The sequence below is a fragment of the Bombus pyrosoma genome, linkage group LG10 (genome assembly GCF_014825855.1).
Source record: "Bombus pyrosoma isolate SC7728 linkage group LG10, ASM1482585v1, whole genome shotgun sequence".
NCBI lineage: Eukaryota > Metazoa > Arthropoda > Insecta > Hymenoptera > Apidae > Bombus > Bombus pyrosoma.
The window spans coordinates 3,933,266-3,955,667 of NC_057779.1; the positions used below are offsets into that span (position 1 = coordinate 3,933,266).

The window sequence follows — 22,402 nt, forward strand, 5'->3', positions numbered from 1 at the left end:
TTTGCTCGCATCTTTTCACGCAATCCATCGAGTTCCACTCACGAAGATCCCTAGATCAATACCACGAATACTTTGTTACAGGTTCGTATATAGAACATCCGGTTGCTTTTGACCAAAGATTCGACTCGAACGAGTTCTGCATCGCACGTGGTGCCGGCGAAGGAAGAGAAAACCTTCGCTTGCTTTTCCTTTGACACGTGACAGATTTTTACAGCCCTTCTTCAGAGAACCGACGAATTTTCGAAGGTAAACGGTGTGTTACCTTTATCCAAAACGAGCTTAGGACGAGAGTGGTACAAGTTTACGAGGATTGAGAAGTACCCTTTGTGAGAATTGTATTTTTCCGTTGATCGCAGTTAACGAAGATCGTCGATCGAAATACTGGAAATAGCATAGCGGGGTTAATCTCCACGCAATTTCCATCTACCTTAGCAACTGTACCTCGAATCTAACTTCACCCGACAATGATTACAATCTCGTTCTAAATATATTTCACTGTTCGGACTATCTTAACGAAACCACAAAAACATTCTCAGGAACACCTGCCTTAGTCGCAAATCTTTATCTCTTTATCTTTTCTATCGCCAAACACGTGATCCAGATTAGCGCGATTAGCCAGAGCAATTACCGCTACGGGTGAGGTTTTGCTCTGAAGAGTAGAGCTGAACCGGACGATTAATTAACTCGAAAGCCGCGATTGCGATAATTAGAGGAACGAGAGGTGGCCGTCGTGCTCGTGTACGCAATTTTCTTATTACCGTAGTGTCGGTTTTCCAGTCCGACAAGACTGAACGGGAAGGAAACACGGAAAGAAACAAAATTTCCACGCGTTTGTACGCGTCAATGTCGCCGTGGACAATGGCTATTTGCATAAAACATTCCGGCCGGCAACTGTCATCAGATGTCCTATCAGGTGGCAACGGGGTGAGAAAGGAGATCCGGTAACAATGGCGAACAGAGCGGTTGTTACGACTAAGTCCGAGAAAACTTGCATTATTCAATGGCCTCCTGCGGCCGTCAGGAAAATGTAAACGTCTCCTCGTTCCAACTACGCTCGAATAAAATAATTCCTTTCCCCATCGCAGGAAGGAACCGATCTTTTATTTAATCTTCGGGGACTAAAGACTATACGTTTGTCTCTTTTTGGAAGAAACCTGATATATACAGAGTCAGCCATGAAAGTTTAGTTACGTACGTGCAACTGAAGTCGCATTCTGTTAGAGATTCTACGTTTACGTTTGCGTATTAACACGAAACCAATTTGCTTAGTATATTAACGCACTTGCGAGAGGAATGGGAGAAATGTAGATATTTACCCGAGGAAAGTGTCGAAATGAAATTACGTCAGAAATTAGAGAATCTTTAATTTTATCGATACTACTAGATCGCGTCATTTCCTTTAAATACAATGTGTGCAAGTTCGGTTACCAGGTCTTTTTCTAAATTTAAGGACGGTACGTAGACTTTGTATCTTAAGCATACAAATTACACAAATCTATTTATACAGGATTAATTCGAGGCACGTTTCTAACACGGCGATATTCATCGAGTTACTGCAAAAATTAAGAAACAGATAAAAACTAGCGTTAATCAGTAACTAGTTACGTGAGTGAGGCTGGCCTTCGCGAGCTGGAATTTGATTTGGAATTCTAATTTTTCCATCAGCCTCGACAGACCAGCATATCAGCGTTTCGACGGTTTCCATGGGAAAAACGCTATGTCGACGTGTAACTAAAGTAACGTCAACGCTGACGAAGGTTGAATGACTCGTAACGAAACCGTTAATTACTACAACCGCGATGCGTTTGTTACATTCACGTTTGATTAAACGTTTCTGTTTTACCGATCCTGGTACTTGCTATAACATTTGACAGACGAAACAAATCTCTGCCTAGGTCTTTTAGTTCTTCTTGTCAAAAATATATCTTTCCCGATAGAAGAATCGATTTTTTAAACTACCAGGCAAACTTTCGCTTTCTCTGAGTTTCGACAAATTCGATTCGATCTCGATCGAACTGAGTTCTATTGAAACAAGCGAATCTCTTTCGACGATGTTTCCCCGATCCTCTGGTTTCTCATCGAAGAAAATCGCATTGGCGGAAAGCAAAGCGCGGTGGAATGGAATCACCGTGTTAAAACATTGCCAAGGATGATTCATGGATCACGCGAGAACTGGAAAACTGTGGAATCAGTGAAAAATTGTGATCGTGTGCGTAACGAGCGCGAACGTAGAGGAGTAGATAAGTGGGTGGACGACGATCCAGCAGCGGGCCAGAGTGCGTGCGTACACGCGCACGTACACACGCCAGTAAAGGAGAATGGAAGGCGGGGGCGTTCAGTGGGGGGGCCTTAATGAGGATGCTGCTGATTATCCAATTCGTAAATTCTCGCTACATTTTGATCGTGCTCGCCGAGCCGCGAGTAACAAGAATTATTCCATGCTCCGTGCCAACCGATTTCCTCCGACGACGTTCCATCAATTTTTCGTGATTTCCACGTGCCTCGCTTATCTTCACCTACTCGACTGTCTTTTAAGAAATCCAATTTCAATTGAAATTACAATTACCACGAACGTGGATAAACACGACAGAATTAAATTTGGTTTTATTCTTTTTCGGTTTGAAGCTATTTATGAACAATAATATTTATACGAATGATATACATATTCGTCATTATGAAATAAATTTCTTAGAGATTCTGCGGGTCGAAGTATGAGAGGTTCGATCGATGAATCGTTGAATGTTTCTTTCCTCAGCTGACAAGGTTGATCGATATTTTGGTCGGTTCCTTAAAGGAAAGGGAATGTGTACATCGCGCATATTAACCACTTTGCCGACAGCATTGACGCAATTGCATCGTCGAAGTATTCATTGTCAAGGACGAGTCGAGCTTCTTCCTTTGGTCGCAGACGTTGCATTAAAACAGTACAGATTGTATAATAGAAATATTGGGAACGAGGGCTCGTAACGGGACGGAATTTCGCAAGAGAATACTCCACGGTGGCCTTTGCTCACCTCTAGACACCGATCGAAACGATTGATAACAACTGGACAGATAACAGATGGACAGAGTCGCCGTTTAATATTCAACTATTCCGACAGTGTGTTCTCCGAGCGAACATATCGCATCTGTTAAGGCACTGCACTTTCTGCGATTTACTCGTCAATCAATCTTTCGAACGAACGATATTTCGATATATGTACTCCGTATTTCTCGCCTCTATGGGTCACCATATAGAGACTAACCAACCTGTCGTTCGTGGAATTCGTTTTTGTTCGTCACGAGACTCGCGCCGCGTGCGTCGAGCAAATTGTATGCAAATCGACTGGCGATATTTTTAGACTATTATATGCGCTCTTGATCAATTGTCCTGTACCTTTCGAATACAGATACGCAGTTTAATACTCAAAAGCCTCTTCCAAGAATTTTCGTACGAGCATACGCTTCGGCCAACGTTATCCGTTTTCTTTTTCATTTTTTTCCCTTTTCTTCGCAGAATATTTCATCTCTTTTTTTCGTGGAAAAAAAGTGCCACGAAAGATACTCTCCTCTCTTTCTCCCTAAGATCGGTCACCCTCTCATTTTTTTTCCTCGCCGCACCGTTTTAAATTTTAAAATAGCGCAACACGCAACGTCGTGCGAGCCGGTCTGCGCGATCTAATCGGACAAGTTATACACGAGTAAGTGCTTATGCAGCTACCGCTCATATTATGCAAGCATCACTCGATGTAAGTGCACCTTTTAGTGTCACAATCCAACAGTTAACAGGACACTACAACCACGCCGTTGGATCGATCATGTTTCAACAGAGACACAGGTCTGGAATAGCTGATTCCAGAATTCTTTCGACTACCCACATAAACCCTTCCATCTTCGGCCCTCGAGGTGGTAAACAAAATTCCAAGCCATTTTTACATCCTCCCGTAAAACACGAGCGAACCGAGCAAGGATTTTCCGCTGACTCCGCGCGATTCCGATCGACTGCCTGATACTTGAGAAAATAGAATATCCAAATGAATAAAAGAAACTTTATACGTGTGCTCTGCAATCTTTGGGAAATACTATCAATAACATTGTATTCGCGTTCAAAACGACTCAATTCAAGACTTTTATTGAATTTCATCGATGTAGCGTATGCAACGTGTTCCATAATCAATTGGAAGGCTTAGCGGAAAAGTAAAGTACTTAGAATGATATCGTCATATCAAAAACGAGAGAAACAGAAAATTCGTATTTATGTAGAACATGTTGTTTTCGATTTCCAAGCGTATGTGAGTGTTCTAACGTTTACGATCACACGCTCTTCCATTTAAAAATCGACTTATACCATCTATAGTTTCCTCAAATTACAGATTCATTCAGTTTATACTACTTTTCCTTCGAGTTTCAGAGTTATTCTAAAGAAATTAGTTAGCAACCTAGCGAATGAAGAGGTCAAAAAAGCGAACAAACTTTCTCAAAATAAAGTACAGCTAATCCCACGCAAAAGGGAAAGAGGAAAATTAGCGATTATGATTACAATTACGTTATTCCCCTGTCCGGAAACCTGTTACGCGTTCGTGGCACATATAACCGCGTGCATTAACTATAAAGATGCCCGATGAATATGCCTGCGAGACTGCGGGAAATTCAACGTTCCCCCACAGGCTACTGAAACGCGCGGTGAATTAACGTCACACAAGGGAGCCTCGAAACGTTCCCTCCCTCTCTTCTCTCCTCCACCGCTTACAATAGGTATCTTGTGGCGCGTTAAAACTACAATGGCCGCGTACATGGCTAATTGAAACATTTGCCTGGACGATTACTAGACCGGCCGGGTAAACACACGCGTGAGCGTGTCATTTTCTCACGCCAACACCCGATACCCCGGGACAAATTGCATAGTTACATAGTATATATCGCGATCGTTCGATCGCCTCGTGTATATGAAACGTGAATAATCGTTCGACCTAGGAGTGAGCTCTTCTACGAAGAAAAAATTATACGTTCGTCAACCCTTTCGTTGATAACATTTATGCTTCTCAGAGGTCGAATCGATCGACTTTAGATTTTTGTCAATTTTTCAATTTCATTATAAATTCCAGCGTAAATTGGCGATTAACGTTTGATCGTACAAATACAAAGCATTTACTTTCGTAAGTTTGTTTACGCGAAAAGAATAGAGGATAATAACAGTAAATTCTGTGATAAATTAAAGAAACAGAAGAAAAACGGTATTTGTCGGTCTTCCTCTGCTTTTCGATTTATCGAGATGATCAACGTGGTTCTTAAACAATCTCAATTTGCCGCTTTTCAATCAGCTTTCGTAAATCTCTAAAGTTTATTTCAATTCCATATTTTATTCGATGAAATTATATTTGAATATATAAAAGTAAAACTAAATTGTAACACGTTGAATAAGGCGCAGCGAAAGGGTTAAAGCGAGAAACGGAACTGGAAATCGCGGGCCTGTTATTGAATCAATACGATATTGGAGACAAATAAAGCGCGAATCGAGCACAAAGGCGATGGAAATATGCGATTAACACCCTTGATTAACTCGCGGCCTGTGCTTCTTATAGACCCGCTATCATTAGCAGGAAAAATCTCCGCGATACTTGCTACGTAGTTTAAAAAGGGTCCCTCGATCGTGTATCCCTTCACAAAGAGAAATAACGTAGACTTTATCTACCCACGTAGAGTATAAAGAAGCTTCTACTAAATACCAAGAAATATTTTTCAAGTTACCGATCCAACATTCTATGGCTATCATCGAAGAACATGTTCCATTTGGTCAGACGCAAAAGATCGTCGATTAAAAAAGACTAATTACGAATCTTTTCGTTACGCTATCTGTTATTGAAATTGAAAGTATTTTTGTCAAAAGTAACTAAAGCTCTTCTCTATCACGTCAATTTCCCAGATATAGATCTGAATCGATCCGCAAGGACAGTTAACCCGGAGCATCGACGAGGTTTAACAAGCAAGAACCCTCATTGATGCTCGGCGAACCTACGATCGTCCAACGGGCCATGTGATTTCCAGTTACCGTAAGCGTTTCAAACATAGGGAAAAGTCGAATGGAAAAGAAAAACTCACCTAAGGAGCTCTCCGGATCGGACAGGTCGGAGAGAGAGGGCACTTTCCGCATCGAGGTGAACCTGCCGGAGAGGGCAGGCACCAGGCCCTCTTCCTCGGCGTCAGAGGCCAGCTCTTGTTTCATCAACTTCGCCATAACCGTTAACATGCCGCCACCGTCGCTAATGCTGCCGCCTCCCAGATAGCTGCCCACGCCTCTGGCATCGCGCTGAAAGAAGAAGAAAGCAGAGACTTTCTTTTTAATTCGATCTATTGACAGAATGATGCATTGTTGCTCCGTTTTTGTTAATATCGATCGTGAACGAGAATCAGATTGGTTAAAAAAAAAAGCAGTAAAAAGAATAAATTGGTAACGTTCACACTACCATTATTCTTAACATAAGAGAGCGATGTTAGACAATGTTACGAATAGTCTAGTTTCACAGTTACGACAGACTAGACATTGCTGTTGGCTTATTTAAATTAAAGACGGCCAGTGTTTAGCTATAGTTACAGTGTATACGTATATGTTAATGTAATCAGATGTGTATATAAATTCTTATAGCGTGTACATTTCAGATGATGCATTGGTTAAAGCGACAGTTCGTCGGAACACGACATTCACTCTAACTATTATCTCACGCGCAACTAATGGACGAATCTTACTTAAAGATCATTGCCTAGTGTATGTTGTTGTCCGTAAGAGACAAATCCACGTAACTCTCACTATCTTCGTACTATGATACTATTATGGTATGACGTACAGATTTGTATCTGTTCTTGGTACAGTTATCGAAACAAGCCCGAGGAGATTCTAGTATGAAAGAACCAAGCCAAAACAAGGATCTGTGAAACATTAAAGAACGAGAAGTAAAACAACGGAGACAGAGAAGAGAAGAAACTCGATGAAGAGAGCGATAAGAATCAATGATCGTCGAGGGATGGTGGCTGAAGGAGAGAGAAAGAAGGTCGGGATCGTAGGAAGGTAGGATGAAAGAGTCGCGAGGAGACGGCGTCTCGGTAGAGGCATGAATGGACGGTGAACCTGCTGGAGTTGACGTGCCGGAAGGGGAGAAGAGCGGAAAAAGAGCAACGGTAGGGAGGAGAATGGGCAGAGAACGACAGGAGGTGGAGGGGGCGGATAAAGGAGAGCTCGACGCGGGAGAAAGAAATAAAATCGCTGAATAAGAAACGGGCAACGAGAGAAACGGTACGGGAGGTAGATCACAAGGTAGAAAAAGATGGAGAAGAAACGAGACGGATGACTGAATGATCGATGAAGATGGAGAAACACGAGGGACAGAGATATGTTGAAAAGAGACCGAAGGGAAAGGGAAGGGAAGAGAAACCGCAACGGTTTGATCGAGACGAAATTAAACTTTAGGTGGAAGAAAGATGAATGTACCGACGAGGACGAATTTCATGGGAGATTTCATAGAGTTATTACTCGTTTAAAATACATCATGCTATATACGCTACGTCGAGAAGAATGTTACGAAAATGTAAAAAATTCAAGCTGACCGAGGATGACCGACAAATTAATATTACAGCGATAGCGGTGGGTGGAAAAAGGGAAAAGGAGAAAGAAAGAGAGAGAGAGAGAGATAAGATGCAACAGAGTCGGCGCGCTTGGCGATAGCTACGACCGCTTGACCTTCGTGCGAGGGACTCCAAGTTGAATGAAACGCTGCACAAGAGAGTGACGCAACGGTACGCAATGCAACGACAGCGCTGCGACGCGATGCAACATTCTAACCTCGCCGTACCTACGCTTCTCGTCCCCTCTCCCTATCTGCTCTCTCCTTTTACGCTGCTCTTCTCTCCTCTGTTTCCCTTTACCTCTCTCACGATGCACTCTATCACCAGGTCTCGCCCACCTCGTTGCACTCTCCGCATCTTTCCCCTCTAATTCTTTCCACTTTTCCCTCCTCCGCTGTCGCCGGAGAGCCAGTCCATCAGCCACCCTTCCTCCATCACCAGACGCTCGTCGGTCATAGACGCAGGACCATACCGGTGATGGCACTCCAACCAAGTGCATGGTGCACGCATCAATTCGATAAACTACAGTACATAAATCTTGAATTTACCACGGAAAATGTAGAGAACGAGACTTAACTCGGTAAATAACCGCCATCCTGGCGCCACGAGGATTTTCATGTTGGAATTTAAGGTGTTTAGATGATAATCACAGAATCGAGCATCGAGTCACATTTCCTAGGATAATCAGTATTTACATTTGCGAGAAGATATAGATTCCATGAGTATATAATATTTGCATGTATCTACATTATTGATAACTGAACACCAAAGAACATCGAATATTCAGACTGCTTTTCACTCCTATCTCCCTACATCGCGTTGCTATCGTTCTAAGTATTCTGTTTTCTAAAGATACCGCTCGCTAGCGCCCACGATACCAACGCTCAATGGAAAGTTTAGAATATGGAAGATTGCATAGGAGTATTACAAGTTCTATGTCTAATAGAGCGAGATTTTCCATGGATGAAAGCGCGAAGTAAGAAAAGTGATCTCGCGTTAATGGGAGAGCCGATTAAATCGTGAATCGAACAACGGCCCCTCTGTCTTACACGATAATTATTTTCCCCCACGTATTGCCTGTACACATACGAACACGACACGTGTATGCAGAGAGGCGGTGTGCTGGTAATTCTTGTCACGCGTTGCTTGCCGTCTTTCTCTGCCAGTTCATCTATCTGTTTACCTATCTCTTCCTCTTTCATCATCGGCATTCGAACGATACCGAGCCGTGCCGATTCGTTCCACTACGTTAGACCTACGTGACCGTACGTTCAGGCCACTTGCTTCCGAACCAAACTGCCAAGCCCGATCCGTGAGACCAGCCATCGAGATTATTTTAGTATCGTGTAAGCAATATAACATACGAGTCTCGATAAAGCTATCGTTTTGATTTATATCTTCACCTTTTTCTCTTATGTATTTTTTAACCTATTAACCGTGTCATCCTTTCGTCAGAATTTCTGCAATTACGAAATTTAAAGTTAAAAAAGTCAAATTAATCTCAGACAGTTTGGTTTTAATTCTTTCGAATGTAAATATGATGTAATTTGTTTTCGGAAGAAACGAGAGTTTGACGAACAATGAACGAGGAGATTAATGCCACGGGTTAACAGATTAAATTGAAACAGTAATGATTAAACTACGGACGTTTATACATTTACGAGACATTACACAATGCGCATAATACGGCAAAGTACCTGTACAAAATATTTAGTATGCAACAGCTGCGATAGATCTTAATTTATATATTTATAGCGAAAGATGAACATCGTTTACAATTTGCACAAGCAGCCGTCTAGAAACGATAAGTCCAAGGTTTTCCGTATCTTTTCCTCGTACATTTATGTTCAACGAGGTTGGACGAGAAGAAAACGTGGATAAGAAGGGAACATCGTCTACGCGAATTCACTTACCGCGATCGATGAGTGTGCATTGTACTCGCGCCTAGATAAATTAATCGTCGTACGAATTGCGAACGATACAATTCGCAATTATTTCTCGGAAATCAGCGTTGCCTATCCCCGAGCCAAAACGTCACGGTACAGCTCCCACTCCTTTATTCTTTACAATTAACGCAACGAGTATTCATCACCGTTGAAACATTCGGGCGAGCCATCTATTTCTTTTCTAAGAAGAAAGAAAACGAACGCTCATTTCCATTTTAGATAATGTCCCCTCCCTACAAAATATTAACTTCCACGAATTCCCCAAAACCCTAACAGATAACTTTATCGTTTTATTGGTAGAATACACGTTGCCTCGGTGTGTACGGTTATCATTTTATAGCACAATTTATATTTATTTTATAGCACGATTCTCTGAACCAGTCGGATCGTAGAGCACGATCGGAGCGGTAGGAAAGGGAATATCCTCGTGTAAAGCGTTAAGCTTCCATCTTCGTGCACAAAGTCCGCACCTTTGGGCAGCACGACGACCTGGTTCGTACAAGAAACTCGGCATTATACTCCTTCTGAACGGACTCGAACCGTTCTTTGAATGAGTGAGTAACAGAGTCTACGAAGAAGGGGGACAGAGAGGAATCGTCGAAAGAGAAGCGAACAGACGAAGAGGGAGCCGGCTAAAAGACTGTGTTCTCTGACTGACCGAGAGGACCAACAGCGAAAGCCAAGAGAGAGAAGATCGTCGAATACGCCCTTGAAAGGAAGAAACGAAAAGGAGCTATTAGCACGTTTCACGTCTACCACGATCGCCAGCTATTTTTACCCCCCATTTGCTTCTACGTTTCTTTCTTTTCTCTTCGCGCTCCTTCATCGTGTGGTAACATATTATTCTGAAACGTTTCGGCATGGAAATTTAGTCGGAGAGTTATGTTTCTTGAATCTTTGCCATTAGTTTGGGAATCGGGCTACAGCCGAGGTTGCATTCGTAGAACAAATGTTGCAACCGAACTTCATTCTCCGAGCAAAGATCGGCAATATTTCTTTCTCCTGATTCGAATCAAAGATGTCGATATCGAAACGCTAATAGAAGTGAGATTCTATTTACGTCCAATAATAATAGAAATTGAAGCAAAAATTTGTGGCTGATTTTTAACGCTAATGAAATTATTGAATATTTAATTCCACGTTTCATTCGCTTAATTGGATTCGGACGGCAGTACAGTTAATTGGCCACTAATTAAAATTTCATCCCAATAAGTGGAGTTCTATCGTGACTTCGAAGAATACTAGAAAGATCGTTCTAACCAATTGGCTTCAGAGCGAGCCAAGAAGCCAAGGAAAAAAGACAGACGACTCACGAGAAATATCGAACGAGTTCACCGAGCAATAGGCAAGATTGTTTCAACCAACGTGCGAGCAAAAATAGACGTCGAACCGCGTTCCCAGTAATGGTCCTTTCAGACATGTAAATCTATTCGAGCCACGCAGCAGCAGGAGCAAAAACGGTCGAAAATATTTTTCCAAGATCGAATCGTGGCTCGGCCACTTGGAGACTCGTCTAAAAACCATTCCATCTTTAAACATTCAACGTCCAATTCAATGAAACCTGCAAGTCGCGTCTTGATTCGATTATCTCGATCGCACGAAATAGAAACTAGTATATATTTCGAACGCAGAGAATCCGTTCAACGTCGAGATTTCAGGCGGTTCACGACGATGCATCGTGAAACATTCGTCGGTTCCTTAACGAACCATATCGACAACTGGAGACGTGTGTCAAATGAAAAACGAACGGACGAGACGTTCGACTGTTCATGTTTAACGCTAGCAATTACATTAATTGACAGCGTGATTAGAGATTAAAGACAAAGTAATATAATTAGCAGAGAAATGCAACAGCAGCTGCGGAATAATCGAGAAGGATGAGACACTGAATGGAAATATGTCTTAAATTTTTTAAAAGAATCTCTGATCAAGTCGCGAGAATGATTCTTTCTTTCGCTTGCAAAGAGTCTTTCGACGATCTTCCAATTGATCCAAAGCCAATTCGAAGATAGTCAAGCGCTGGTAGAATACAGCTGTTACGAAATTGAGCGCATTTCAATGGTCAGACATACCGTCAATGAACGTAATATCAATGTTTTCTGAGACCGAATGTCGCCTGATTGCACGCACGTGGACTACGATAAGATAAGGCCTCGCGAGGAAGCGTTCAACATTACCATTTTCGATCCAAGATAGTCGATAAACCGGTCAAACGTTAAACTTGCTAATTCCAGCCTATATTTTCACTGATATCGTCAATGGACAATTGCGAAACGTAATTATATAAACAGGATATTCGCTAATGAGCACGAATTTCAAAGCGTGACTAAACCAGGTTAAAAAAAGAAAACATTAAAGAAAGAGTATTACTATTTTGTTTTATACTGTCTTATAGTTGTAATCGGGAAAACGAATCGATCGAATAGTATTACGAGGGAATAGGGTCCCGATAGGCCCGAGTAAGTATCATCAATGAACCGAGAACGAGAGAAAAACGTCGATGAACACGTAACGTCCGCCATTCATCGTCCCATTCGCTATTTATACGCAGCTTCTATTTATCAGGGATGAATGACAGAAGACACGCACGATTAAAAACTTTTCCGCTACATCGACCTGGTTACCGTAGCTAGCGACGTAAATATGCACCGAGCATGGATTTTATTACCCCTCGTTAAAAGCCGAAAGGTTAGCCTCGTATATTTAGAAGTTCGTGAATAATCGTGAACATTTTTCCCTCTCTCTCTGGGATCGATCGTAAGCAAATCTATCTACCGAGATGAATACTCTTTCATATTAGCTTCGTCGAGTTCCTTGAACGTTAGTTTCATTGGAAACTAGAAAACCTGAAATAAGAAAAACGAAGGGACTTCAGCGAGGAGGATGATCGTTTCAAAGTTCAGAGCGATACAAGCAACTTAACTTAAAAGCTAAGCGACGTAACTTAAAATTTCAATACTTGAAAGGAGACTATGTATAGCAATAAAGGTATAATTATTCGCTTTACGTATGTTTCAAATATTAAATCTTAATTACATTGCTTCTGTATTATCCTTAACGCCACAGATCTTTTCTTCCTAATATAGGTGATATTAGAATCTTGGACGGACGTAGCGTGATTTAAAAGAAAAAGAATCGTGGGAGATTCGAGTCGATCCTCCGAATGCGAGCAGGGGATCGTTTTTCGACGAGTTCCGCGGAGGACTTCCGGCAGAGAAGCGGCCAAGTGGCCAGTTCCTGCACTGACAACAGCTGTCCTGCTTTCCTCTTATTAAATATTCATTGACAGATGGCCTCGGAACGAAACACTGGATAACTGTGAAATTTGACAGTGCAAAGATTACGTGATGCAATTCGTAAATATTTGCACAGGAAACAGGATGATTGCAGACTGTAAATGTCAAATGGACAACGCGATGTTCCAGGGTATCATGAATCGAGAAAGGCGCTTCTTGAACGTTCTCTTCGAATAACTGTAATAAGCAGGAGCAAGAAGAAAATATCCTTTGACATATTTCCTCTTAAAAAATCGAGAAAACCAATGGTTGGCTCGTTCGATCTATCAAGACCAGTATTGTCAGGGGAAAACAGGTATAATCAGTATGCAGCGGGAAGCTAGGAAAGGAAACGGATGCACCACGCCCAAATCGTTTAATCCTGAATCGATGGCGAGCGAATGGGCACGATTGCAAACGGCTAATTGTTCTAGACAGGCTCTTATCATCAATCTGGTTCAAATTCCCCTATATTACTTCCTCTCTTCCACTACTATTCGTCATTCGAATAACCAAAGATATAATCAACACTCAAAATAGAGTACGTGTCCCCTATCAAACTTTCAACGTTTCCCTCTAGAAAAAGAACCTACCTTCTGTCAAGAAAACGTGAGCCACGCATCTCCAAAATAGTCTTTCATAGAAGCAAGAACTCTTGCGAGAAACATCTGAACGAAACGAAACTGAATCATCGCACTTCTAAAAGTCATTCTAAAAATTCAATTTCAATCTTGGACGGTGAGTTGCATTTAAGCTTCTACGTGTAACAGAGGGTTCCCTCCTAACGCATGCATCGCCACGAGATGTCCGTTAGATTGTATAACGACGTTGCTCTCCTCCGTCAACCCTCGGCTCGTTAATGAAAAGAAGCAAAGTCGACAGAGAGAGGAGGGGAGTCGAGCAGAGGCGAAGAGAGGACAACGATGCACCGGGCGCGAGAGAGCGTGTGACGTAGGTGAGGCAACGGTGCATGCGACTAGAACGAACGGCGCATGCAGAAGGTCTGGCTACATGATGCGAGAAGGGATGCTATTTCTGGCGACTTAGATTTCTCCTTTCTCCTCCCCCGAGCACCGGCAGCCGTGCACGCGTTTCTTCCCGCCTGTCCCTACATCCCGTTCCTCTTAACTAACTCACCGACTTTCCCGTCTCTTCCACGTCCCTTTCGCTTTCGAAGGATTACTACTCCTCCTTCCTGCTGCTACCTCCTTTTTGCTTCTTCCTCCCTTCGAGCTAACCCGTTTACGATTCCTACGGGATGATTTCTTTCGACGAATGACACTGCGGAGATGGAGTAGATCTTTATTAATTTGTCAAAGTCCATCGATCTTAGTCGTAGAATAATACATCGTCGTAATACGTACGTCGCGAAAATAGACTTTCCACTCTAAAATCTTACACAATCTTGAAACGTAAAAGACGAACGGTATCTACGTGCTAACCACCATATTGGGTTTGTATCGAGGAACAAGTCGGTTGCTCAAACTCGAAGCAAAAGTGCGTAAACTGGCAGTAAAGTCGACTTGATCCGAGCAGTCGGAACAGATGGGGGCCAGCAGACGCTAAACAAGGCGAAACCAGACGAAGAAATGGCGAGAAGACGCCTTCTTCGAGCACCAGCGGACCGAGACAACGACCAAGGAAGAGGTGAGAGAGGAGGACGAGACTTACACGCGGTTCGATTAACTGCCTAACGAAACTTAAAATGCAACGTGAAATCGCCTGAACAACCATTACACGATCGTATACATAGCTATTCGTTTAATTCGAAACTTGTATAAACCCATTACACGATGATCATTTACATAGTCTTCCAACCGAGCTATCAATTAAACATCACGCCTTACATAAGCGCGCACGCTATCCAAGATTTCGTGTCTGCCCCGGCGGAGGAGCCCGAAGGAATATAAAACAAAGGGGAAATAGTAGGAGGAAGAACAAGGAGGGAGCACACGGCAAAAGAAAGAAGAGAGCGATCGAACAGGCGAGGACAAAGAGAGACCGATGGTCAGGGTGCAACCGAGTGAAACGAGAAGGGAGAACAGGACAGAGAGAAGCACGCAAGCATGCAGGACGGAGAAAGAAGGATCAAGAGTAAAGGAGAACGCGTTAGAAGTGTTAGACGGTGACCACGTGAGGTCAGGGAGGAATGGAAGGGCGAGAGGGGATGAGAAACGATCGTTGGCTCTACGTTCATTCATGAAACGAAGGCGGAGAGCAGCTACGGAACGAATTGTTACTGGCACTCGTACAATCGCAAGCTCTGCCAACGGAATTGCCAACGTCAACTATCACCGCGAAAATAGAGCAGGATTCGCCTATTTCGGACGGTCCTCTTCGCTCTCCTGTCTCCTCTATCTTCTATTTAATAGAAACTATCACGTTTCCTGTACGATAACGCCCCTAGCGAACCATCACGGTTAATTAATAATTTGAAAAACGATGCAGCATACTTGTCCGACGTTAGAAAATTTCTGCTGCTCCATGGTGATTTTGGTAGGATTGTCTTTTCGAATGAAATATTCGAGAATTTTGCCAAAACAATCGTCGATCGTGGTTAGGTTGTTCTTTAAATAAACGTATTTAGTTACAATCTAAAAAGTTTAAAACCATCCGTCAATCTGTCCACCGAACGTAGCAATTCCTCGAATATCAAGTTGAGCTAGCTCCTTTTAACTATGCATAAACAATTTACATTCTTTTTCACGAGACTAATAACAACTACAGCTAGATGGTTCGATATAACAGAAACATTCGAAGCAGCTTCTGGCATTCCATTATCTTTTACAATTTTTACATTCCTTTCTATTTTTGCGCAAACCCCCCTAGTTTTCATCCTGAGAATAAAACGAAAGGAAAACGATCGCGAGTTCGAAGTGTCGCATCGATGACAATTACACAATGGAAATGGCTGGCAGCGCGAGCGGCGACATTAAAAGGAAGTTCCGAAAATAACGCCGCGACGCGATCACGCGGCTGCAGAATCCCAGATCAAAACAGAGATCAAACCTCTAACATTTCGAAATTGCGCGCCGTTTCAGATTTAGACCGGGTGTAATTAAGTGTCACCTGTGGATCGTGTGCGGTTAAAAGCGTCGATCGTCTTCCTTCCGTCTTTGCTCCGCTCGAGTGAACGATCAAAGAGTATCACTGACCTTGATGGATCTGTGATCGATCGGGTAACCTTTCCTTGTACCAGGACTCTCCTCGTAGAAGTCCTGTTCCTCCTCCCCGTAGTCGTACAGGGATTCCATATCCATACTGGCTGCAAAAAGATTGTATTTTAGCAAAGAATATCAAAATCAATGTGTATTTTAACTCCTTGCCTTATACAATATCCAATTATACTCGCGATGAACAAGTATTAAGAAAGTTCTAATTTTATTATATTATATATTTATTATATACATTTTATTAAAATTTCATTCTAACTTCATTTTTAATTCATAAGATCGAAGATTAAAAATGTCGTAAAGCAAGGAGTTAAAGGCTTTTATAGTTATTCCATTCTATAAGTTGATTTCTGCACAACGTATAGCGTACGAATAAATTTGCTCGTTCCTTCACGAAGGAACGATCGCTTGGCGTGCAAAGGGTGTTTTGTTCGAATCACCGCGTGTAAATTCGATATTTAGGCGGTGGCTGCACGTGAAAAGCATAAGTCGCGCTTTGGACGCTTAATAGCGGTCGCAACTCGCCTTAAAAACAGACATTCCCCGTGCAACGAACGCTCGCACGCGCCTCTTGAACGCGGCCTGGAGATGCTAAATCACCGTTCCTTTTTATTTGCAACCTGCACAATAAATTCTCTTCCACATGACGTACCTACTCTTCCACCAGAGTCTTCCTTTTACCACGCTGGTTGCTCTAAAACGCGAGAAATCATCATGCCTGTTGCTCGCGACCAAACGAATACCACGATTCGACTTCGCTCTTTTCGTCTTTGTTAGAAAATTATTTTCCATAATTTCTAAAAGACTCGAATACCAAAGAACAAGCGTCAAAGCTGCAGTTAGAATACAGAATAGGATAAGGTGATTCAGACAACAACAGAATAGAAGGTTTAGCAAGAAGCAAGTTAGAAGTGCAATTTTTAAAAAGATTCACGCGGCAAGGGGGATGCGAGGAACTACAGGCACTAACGTAGGAGGTTTTCGAACTCTGGTTTCTACAAAGATCAGGTTACTCCGGCTGGAAGCCCAAACGACAGATGGTAGGTGGAAAAGTGCTCGAGCACCGCCATCGACTCTCACGGCTCTTTGTACACGGCCGAAATACTCCTGCTTCACAGCCTACAAAGCGCCTCGCAATTCAACCTCTTTTTTAACCCTCTCCCTGATACAAGGTGCCAATAACTTCTCAAAAAGAAAGAGTAGATACGTCTTTTCATTAGAAGCACAGGAAGGTTTTTGAAGGAAGGTCAACCATGGTCCTATCGTGTGAATTTATCTCACAGCTGACAAACTTTTTGTTGACTCTTCAATAAATATTCTTATGACAAGTTAATTGGATGGAATTTAATTATAGATAACGTTTGCGACAATGTTGCGAAGGCTTGACCTAAAATAATTTCAAGGATTTCCACCGAGGCGGTCAACGAAATCCTCACTCCCACGATGTTGTTTTCAACTACGGCATTAATAACGCTTACAATATTCATTCAGTGATCCAGCTGATAGCGACTCTTATCTCCAAGTCGCCCATCGATCTAACTCGACGGAAGATACGATTTCTTGGATTCGTTTATCTAAACAGAGACTTTTGAAAAACGACCACTAGCGAAGAACAAAGGAAAGATTCAAGCCCCCCCCCCCCAAAAAAAAACGAATTCAGCAAATTAATTATGAGCTTGCATACTGATAAAAAATACATACGTGTTTTCAGATAAATTGATATCAGAATAACCATCTACCATTATCGATTGGCCAACTTCAAATCACTTTATTGCGCGACAAGGAAAATCATATGTCGAAAAAGCAACTTTGACATTGATTAATGATCATTCTTAAGCTGAAGCGCTAAAGATTCTTCCAGAATTTGCTGCAAAATATTCCAATGGAAATGTGCCTTGTCATATTGAGTACAAATTAAATTACAACGTCTGGTTATCTCTCAATCTTTCAATGATAGATAAGTCTCTGCTTGATGACTGATAACTATTAAGAATGAAAGAAAAAATAATTAAATACATTAGAATTAATGCAGGTTTTATTAAGAATTTAATTATGTGTTTTGCAATATATAAAGTTTGGTATGCTGAAATTAAACTAAATATTATGCTGAAATCAAACAATGGAATAATATAGAACTAGGAGCCCAAAACGTAGACTCCAAATACGTTACAACATCTAATTACTGAAATTCTCAATATTTTTCATACATATACATGTATACATTATACACGTACATGTTTCCTACATTTCATGGATATACCTGAAGATTATCAGTAGGATTCTGAAAGGGAACGCGATCGGTTTCAAGCTTTAAAGTGTTCGGTCGACTTCCGAGAAAACACAAGGATGCCGTTTCCACTCAAATGCATTTACCTGCATTTCCGAACGATGAAAGTGAAAGAAAAGATCGTTCGATACGGAGGGGTAAAGTCGTAACGCTGTTGGTTTATTTTACTCCACGAGGTGCTCATTCGCATACAGAGAGGCATTCGCCAATAGACAAATCTCTACTACAGAATACCTATGTAATATAACATTTCGAATTTTCTACCCACTAACTGGAACAAAGAAAAAAGAATGAAGAAGGAATGGCTCACTCTAATGTTTCATGCACACACGTAACATCGAAGTTACCGAGTTAGAACTACCTCGAGAACTCTTGCATTTTCTTGACCATGAAATGGAACCGAAGTAGGAGAGACAAGGGGGAAAGAAGACAAATGGCTACTTCTACTAATATATCTTTAAACATAGTTTCAGACGCAGTTCTTCGTTTGAAAAGTTATTTGAACTATTTATCATCTATAACCTAATTAAAGTTTTACATAAGATTATAAGGGTTATATACCTTTATCTTAAACAAATTTATTATCCTTCCAAAAAAACTCCACGATTGAAAGATAATTTTATTATGTCGTATGATTATGCAATATTTTTTAAATTAGCTAACAATAATATAAGAACGGAATCAAATCAATACAATAAATTTGAACTCCAAATAAAGGGAAAATAATACTATTTTGAAAAACACTACAAGAAGTTGAACTATTTTCCTAAAAAGAAATTTATGACTTGCTACCGTTTTGAACGATAACAAAATGGCGGAAAGAACAAGTATGTACAAAATTCTTACGTCCGTTTCGTTTTTCTGAGACACCGTGTATAAACTGGATCGTCCTTCGAGAAGCTGGAGTGTCTATTGTTTCAACTCCGGCGAAAGAGCAATATAATATCTTTCGAGGAGCTGCCGCTGGGTTTCCAGATGCGGGCAGACGTTCCTCCAGGTTCTCCATGCACGGGATGCATGGACCCGTATGCAAGTTTCAGCATCCACGAAGGACCCATATGGGGAAAAATCTCATTACTCGCTTGACTTTCGAACTTATTAAAACCGACATAATATTTCTTTTCCATTCACAACTTCCGAATTCGTATCACTAACTCAACCCGCGCCACGAACTACCGATGCACTACTGCCAGCTTAAAATTTGAACGTAAAAAAAAACGCTTCGTTCGAGAATCGAAGGCACGCTATTATCGAACGATTGTCACTCGAACTCGTATTGTTGCAAACATCATACAATTGGCTATACTCTGTTGAACGAGTCAAGTCAGGAGTGGTAAATAACATCACGTGATCAAAATCTAGAGCAAAACAGGATCGATTGTCAATCTTGAGTTTTAAGATATAAAATGGAAAGTTATTTTTTCGGAATAAGTGTATTTTTTAAAATCTACCGAATTAGATTCGTTGCCAATTAACCAAACAAATTTTACTTAGCAGCTAGATTAGAATTTTCTACAATCCCTGAAGAATATAATTTACTAACGATTACCGAGTAATAGTTGACCGATTAATCAGTTGTGTATATGATAAATATATTGATCTGTTAAAAAAAAGAAGCAACAATTTACCTCAAAGTGGAAGTCTCTTTTTTTTCTAGTTTTTCCAACAGAAAGCATATTTGGCAAAACAAGAATCGTCTTGTCTCTAAACCGATCAACGCGCAACGGCTTCTTTTTCTCTTCCTCTAGCACACATGCTCTCTCCCCCTCCCCCCTTTATATCCCTTTCCTCACATCTTCTTCCTCCCTTCTTCCTTTCTATCCCTCGTGCGATGTCAGAACGTTCGCGGAGCTTTGTCATCGTGGTGTCTTCTCTGGCCTTTGATATTTGTCGCGTCTTTGGTAGAAAGAAGAAACAGTCGAGAGACAAACGAGGGAAGAAGCATGGTAGGTCGCAGCGTTGCCATGCTGTACTCCCCGAGATCCGAGAAAGTGTACAAAAACCATTCGACCCACCAACACCGAGGGCATCGCGTTCCTTTTTTAAATTGCCAGGCTAGCCATCCCCTCGTATGCGTTTAACTTACACTGTCCAACACACTATTTCTCTCTCTCCCCCTTGCGTTTCCTATCTCTTTACCCCCTCCTCCTCCTCCTCCTCCTCCTCCTCCTCCTCCTCCCTTACGCTCTTTTTCTTTCGTCTCTGTCTGTATGTATACCAAATACTGTTCGACGGAAATATTACCTACACGCGTTACCAGCGAAATATGTTACGCAGACACCGTAGAAAAAATGATCCAGATCTGGCATAAATTGTTTGTCAGAGTCTAAAATATTGGGTTAAATATTCCACAAAAATACAGCCTAATATTATTACACTATCTAGATTAATGCTTTAGTAAAAATCGATAAATTTTTATGAGCTCGATTAGGTTGGCAATAATGATCTATTGGATATTTCTATAAGAGACTAGTCTCAGGATATAAAAACTAATGAGATTTTTTTACATATATATTTACATCATTTTGCGTTATCTGTAATAAAAATCACAAATAATTGTAAAATGTTGTAATAGAATTTCATTATCGAAGTGTTATACGTTCATTCATTAAACACAATATCGATTCTGTATCACTTCGATATATTGTATCTTGTAGCGCGTTATCGATATATTTATTTTTTGATTTATAATTATGTATGCAAAAAAACAATTTCCGACAAACACCTTACTCAAAGATTATTATTAAAAGATTTCACAAACGGACAGTAAGTACGTTGGTCGAAATGATAAAAAAGAAATTGCAAGTAACGTAAAATGTGATACGATTATCAGGTACGAGATATTTACGATCGATACGAATCAATGTGAGAGGTTTAATCTTCGAAATGTTCTTGCAAACATCGAGTGTCGAATTTCACTTTAAAAGAACCTTATTTGAAACATGCCAATTACATACATATGTATATTCGAGTCACGACCGAGTACAATAGAATCGTTATCTCTATTGTGCAATCAATTTTTCTTCAAATAAATATATTTCAAGCAAGACAAAGATATGAATAATAAACGATATGACGTAAGTAATCGAATATCTCCTAAATCGTACGGCAGGCTTACACAAGATAATAACGTTCGTTGATACTATAATACGAAAGCTATGATATAAAAGAATTCGTTTTGTTACACAGAGATGACATCAAATACAAAAAATAAAATGTAAACGCATATTTACGGAAAACAGAACTTCTATTTATTTACCTCTAATTCGGCTCCAGCCGATAGAAATAAACAAATAAAACCTGTGACATGCTTGTACATGTAACATACTTAGATTATAATATACGTATCTTAATTTTCCGTGGGATGCAAAGTAACCAAGAGAACACTCGTCAAAACAAATATAGGCCTGACCGAACGTAGGCGTATACTTTTCTGACGCTACGTTCTACCCTGTTGTAATATTTTAGAATTTCTTCGTCTCGCTTTGCTACATCGTTTTCATATTAATAAAACCCGAAACACTGGCCTAACGTAAGACCAGTGCAATTCAGAAGTTTCGAAGATTTGCATTCGCGCGCTCGTATCACGCAGGAAGCGCGCAGGTGGACTGTCTTTTAACGTGTTCACTTACCTGTTTTCCAACGTAAAATCCAGTGAAGAGCGCAACCGTGTCAATTGTCCAGATAATGTACACGAAAGACACCAAACAGCAATCGAACACAAAACAAGAATCACGTGTACGACTGTGAGGCGCACGCACATCGGCAGCACTAACGCGGTATACCCGACACAATACAGATTACAAATATATTATGGCCACGGCTCAGTCGTTCATGAATGAAACTAAGAGCGGGCTGCACCTCCCCGCACCGCGACACAGTGCCTTTAGCCAATCACTGATAGGTGAACGCATTCTTCTCTCTGATTCGTTATCGTATTCTGCGCATTCCGTTGGAGCATCACTGCAGTTGGGGTATACAAATAAATAGATGGTTCACACTAACTTCAATTTTTACCTACTATTTTATTAATGTACATTATAAGAATTAAAATGTAAACTTTTAAAAATATAAATCTGAAATACAAACATGAGCTCGATAGGGTGGACCAATTTATACTGGTAC

At 41.1% G+C, this 22,402-nt stretch overlaps 1 protein-coding gene and 1 long non-coding RNA gene across 6 annotated transcripts in view; one reads left to right on the forward strand and one right to left on the reverse strand.

Moving 5' to 3' along the window:
* The window catches only part of LOC122571346 (ETS-like protein pointed), a 142,172-nt gene extending 120,051 nt beyond the window's left edge, over window positions 1-22,121 (reverse strand). The window contains exons 1-3 of one of the 5 annotated variants that reach the window (XM_043734970.1): window positions 21,910-22,121; window positions 15,973-16,082; window positions 6,079-6,286 (exon numbers count right to left, since the gene is read on the reverse strand). In XM_043734970.1, the coding sequence (XP_043590905.1) occupies window positions 6,079-6,286; window positions 15,973-16,077 (313 nt within the window). In that variant the 5' untranslated portion in view covers window positions 16,078-16,082; window positions 21,910-22,121. Of the gene's footprint in view, window positions 1-6,078; window positions 6,287-7,896; window positions 8,106-13,954; window positions 14,099-15,886; window positions 16,083-21,909 lie in introns of those variants that run through there. The other 4 variants (XM_043734975.1, XM_043734973.1, XM_043734972.1 and 1 more) reach the window with 4 other exon arrangements.
* LOC122571361 lies at window positions 8,129-13,356 on the forward strand. Its single transcript, XR_006318035.1, has 3 exons — window positions 8,129-8,942; window positions 9,906-12,530; window positions 12,629-13,356. It is a non-coding gene; the product is annotated as an uncharacterized LOC122571361 (long non-coding RNA).
* Window positions 22,122-22,402: the final 281 nt, after the last annotated feature.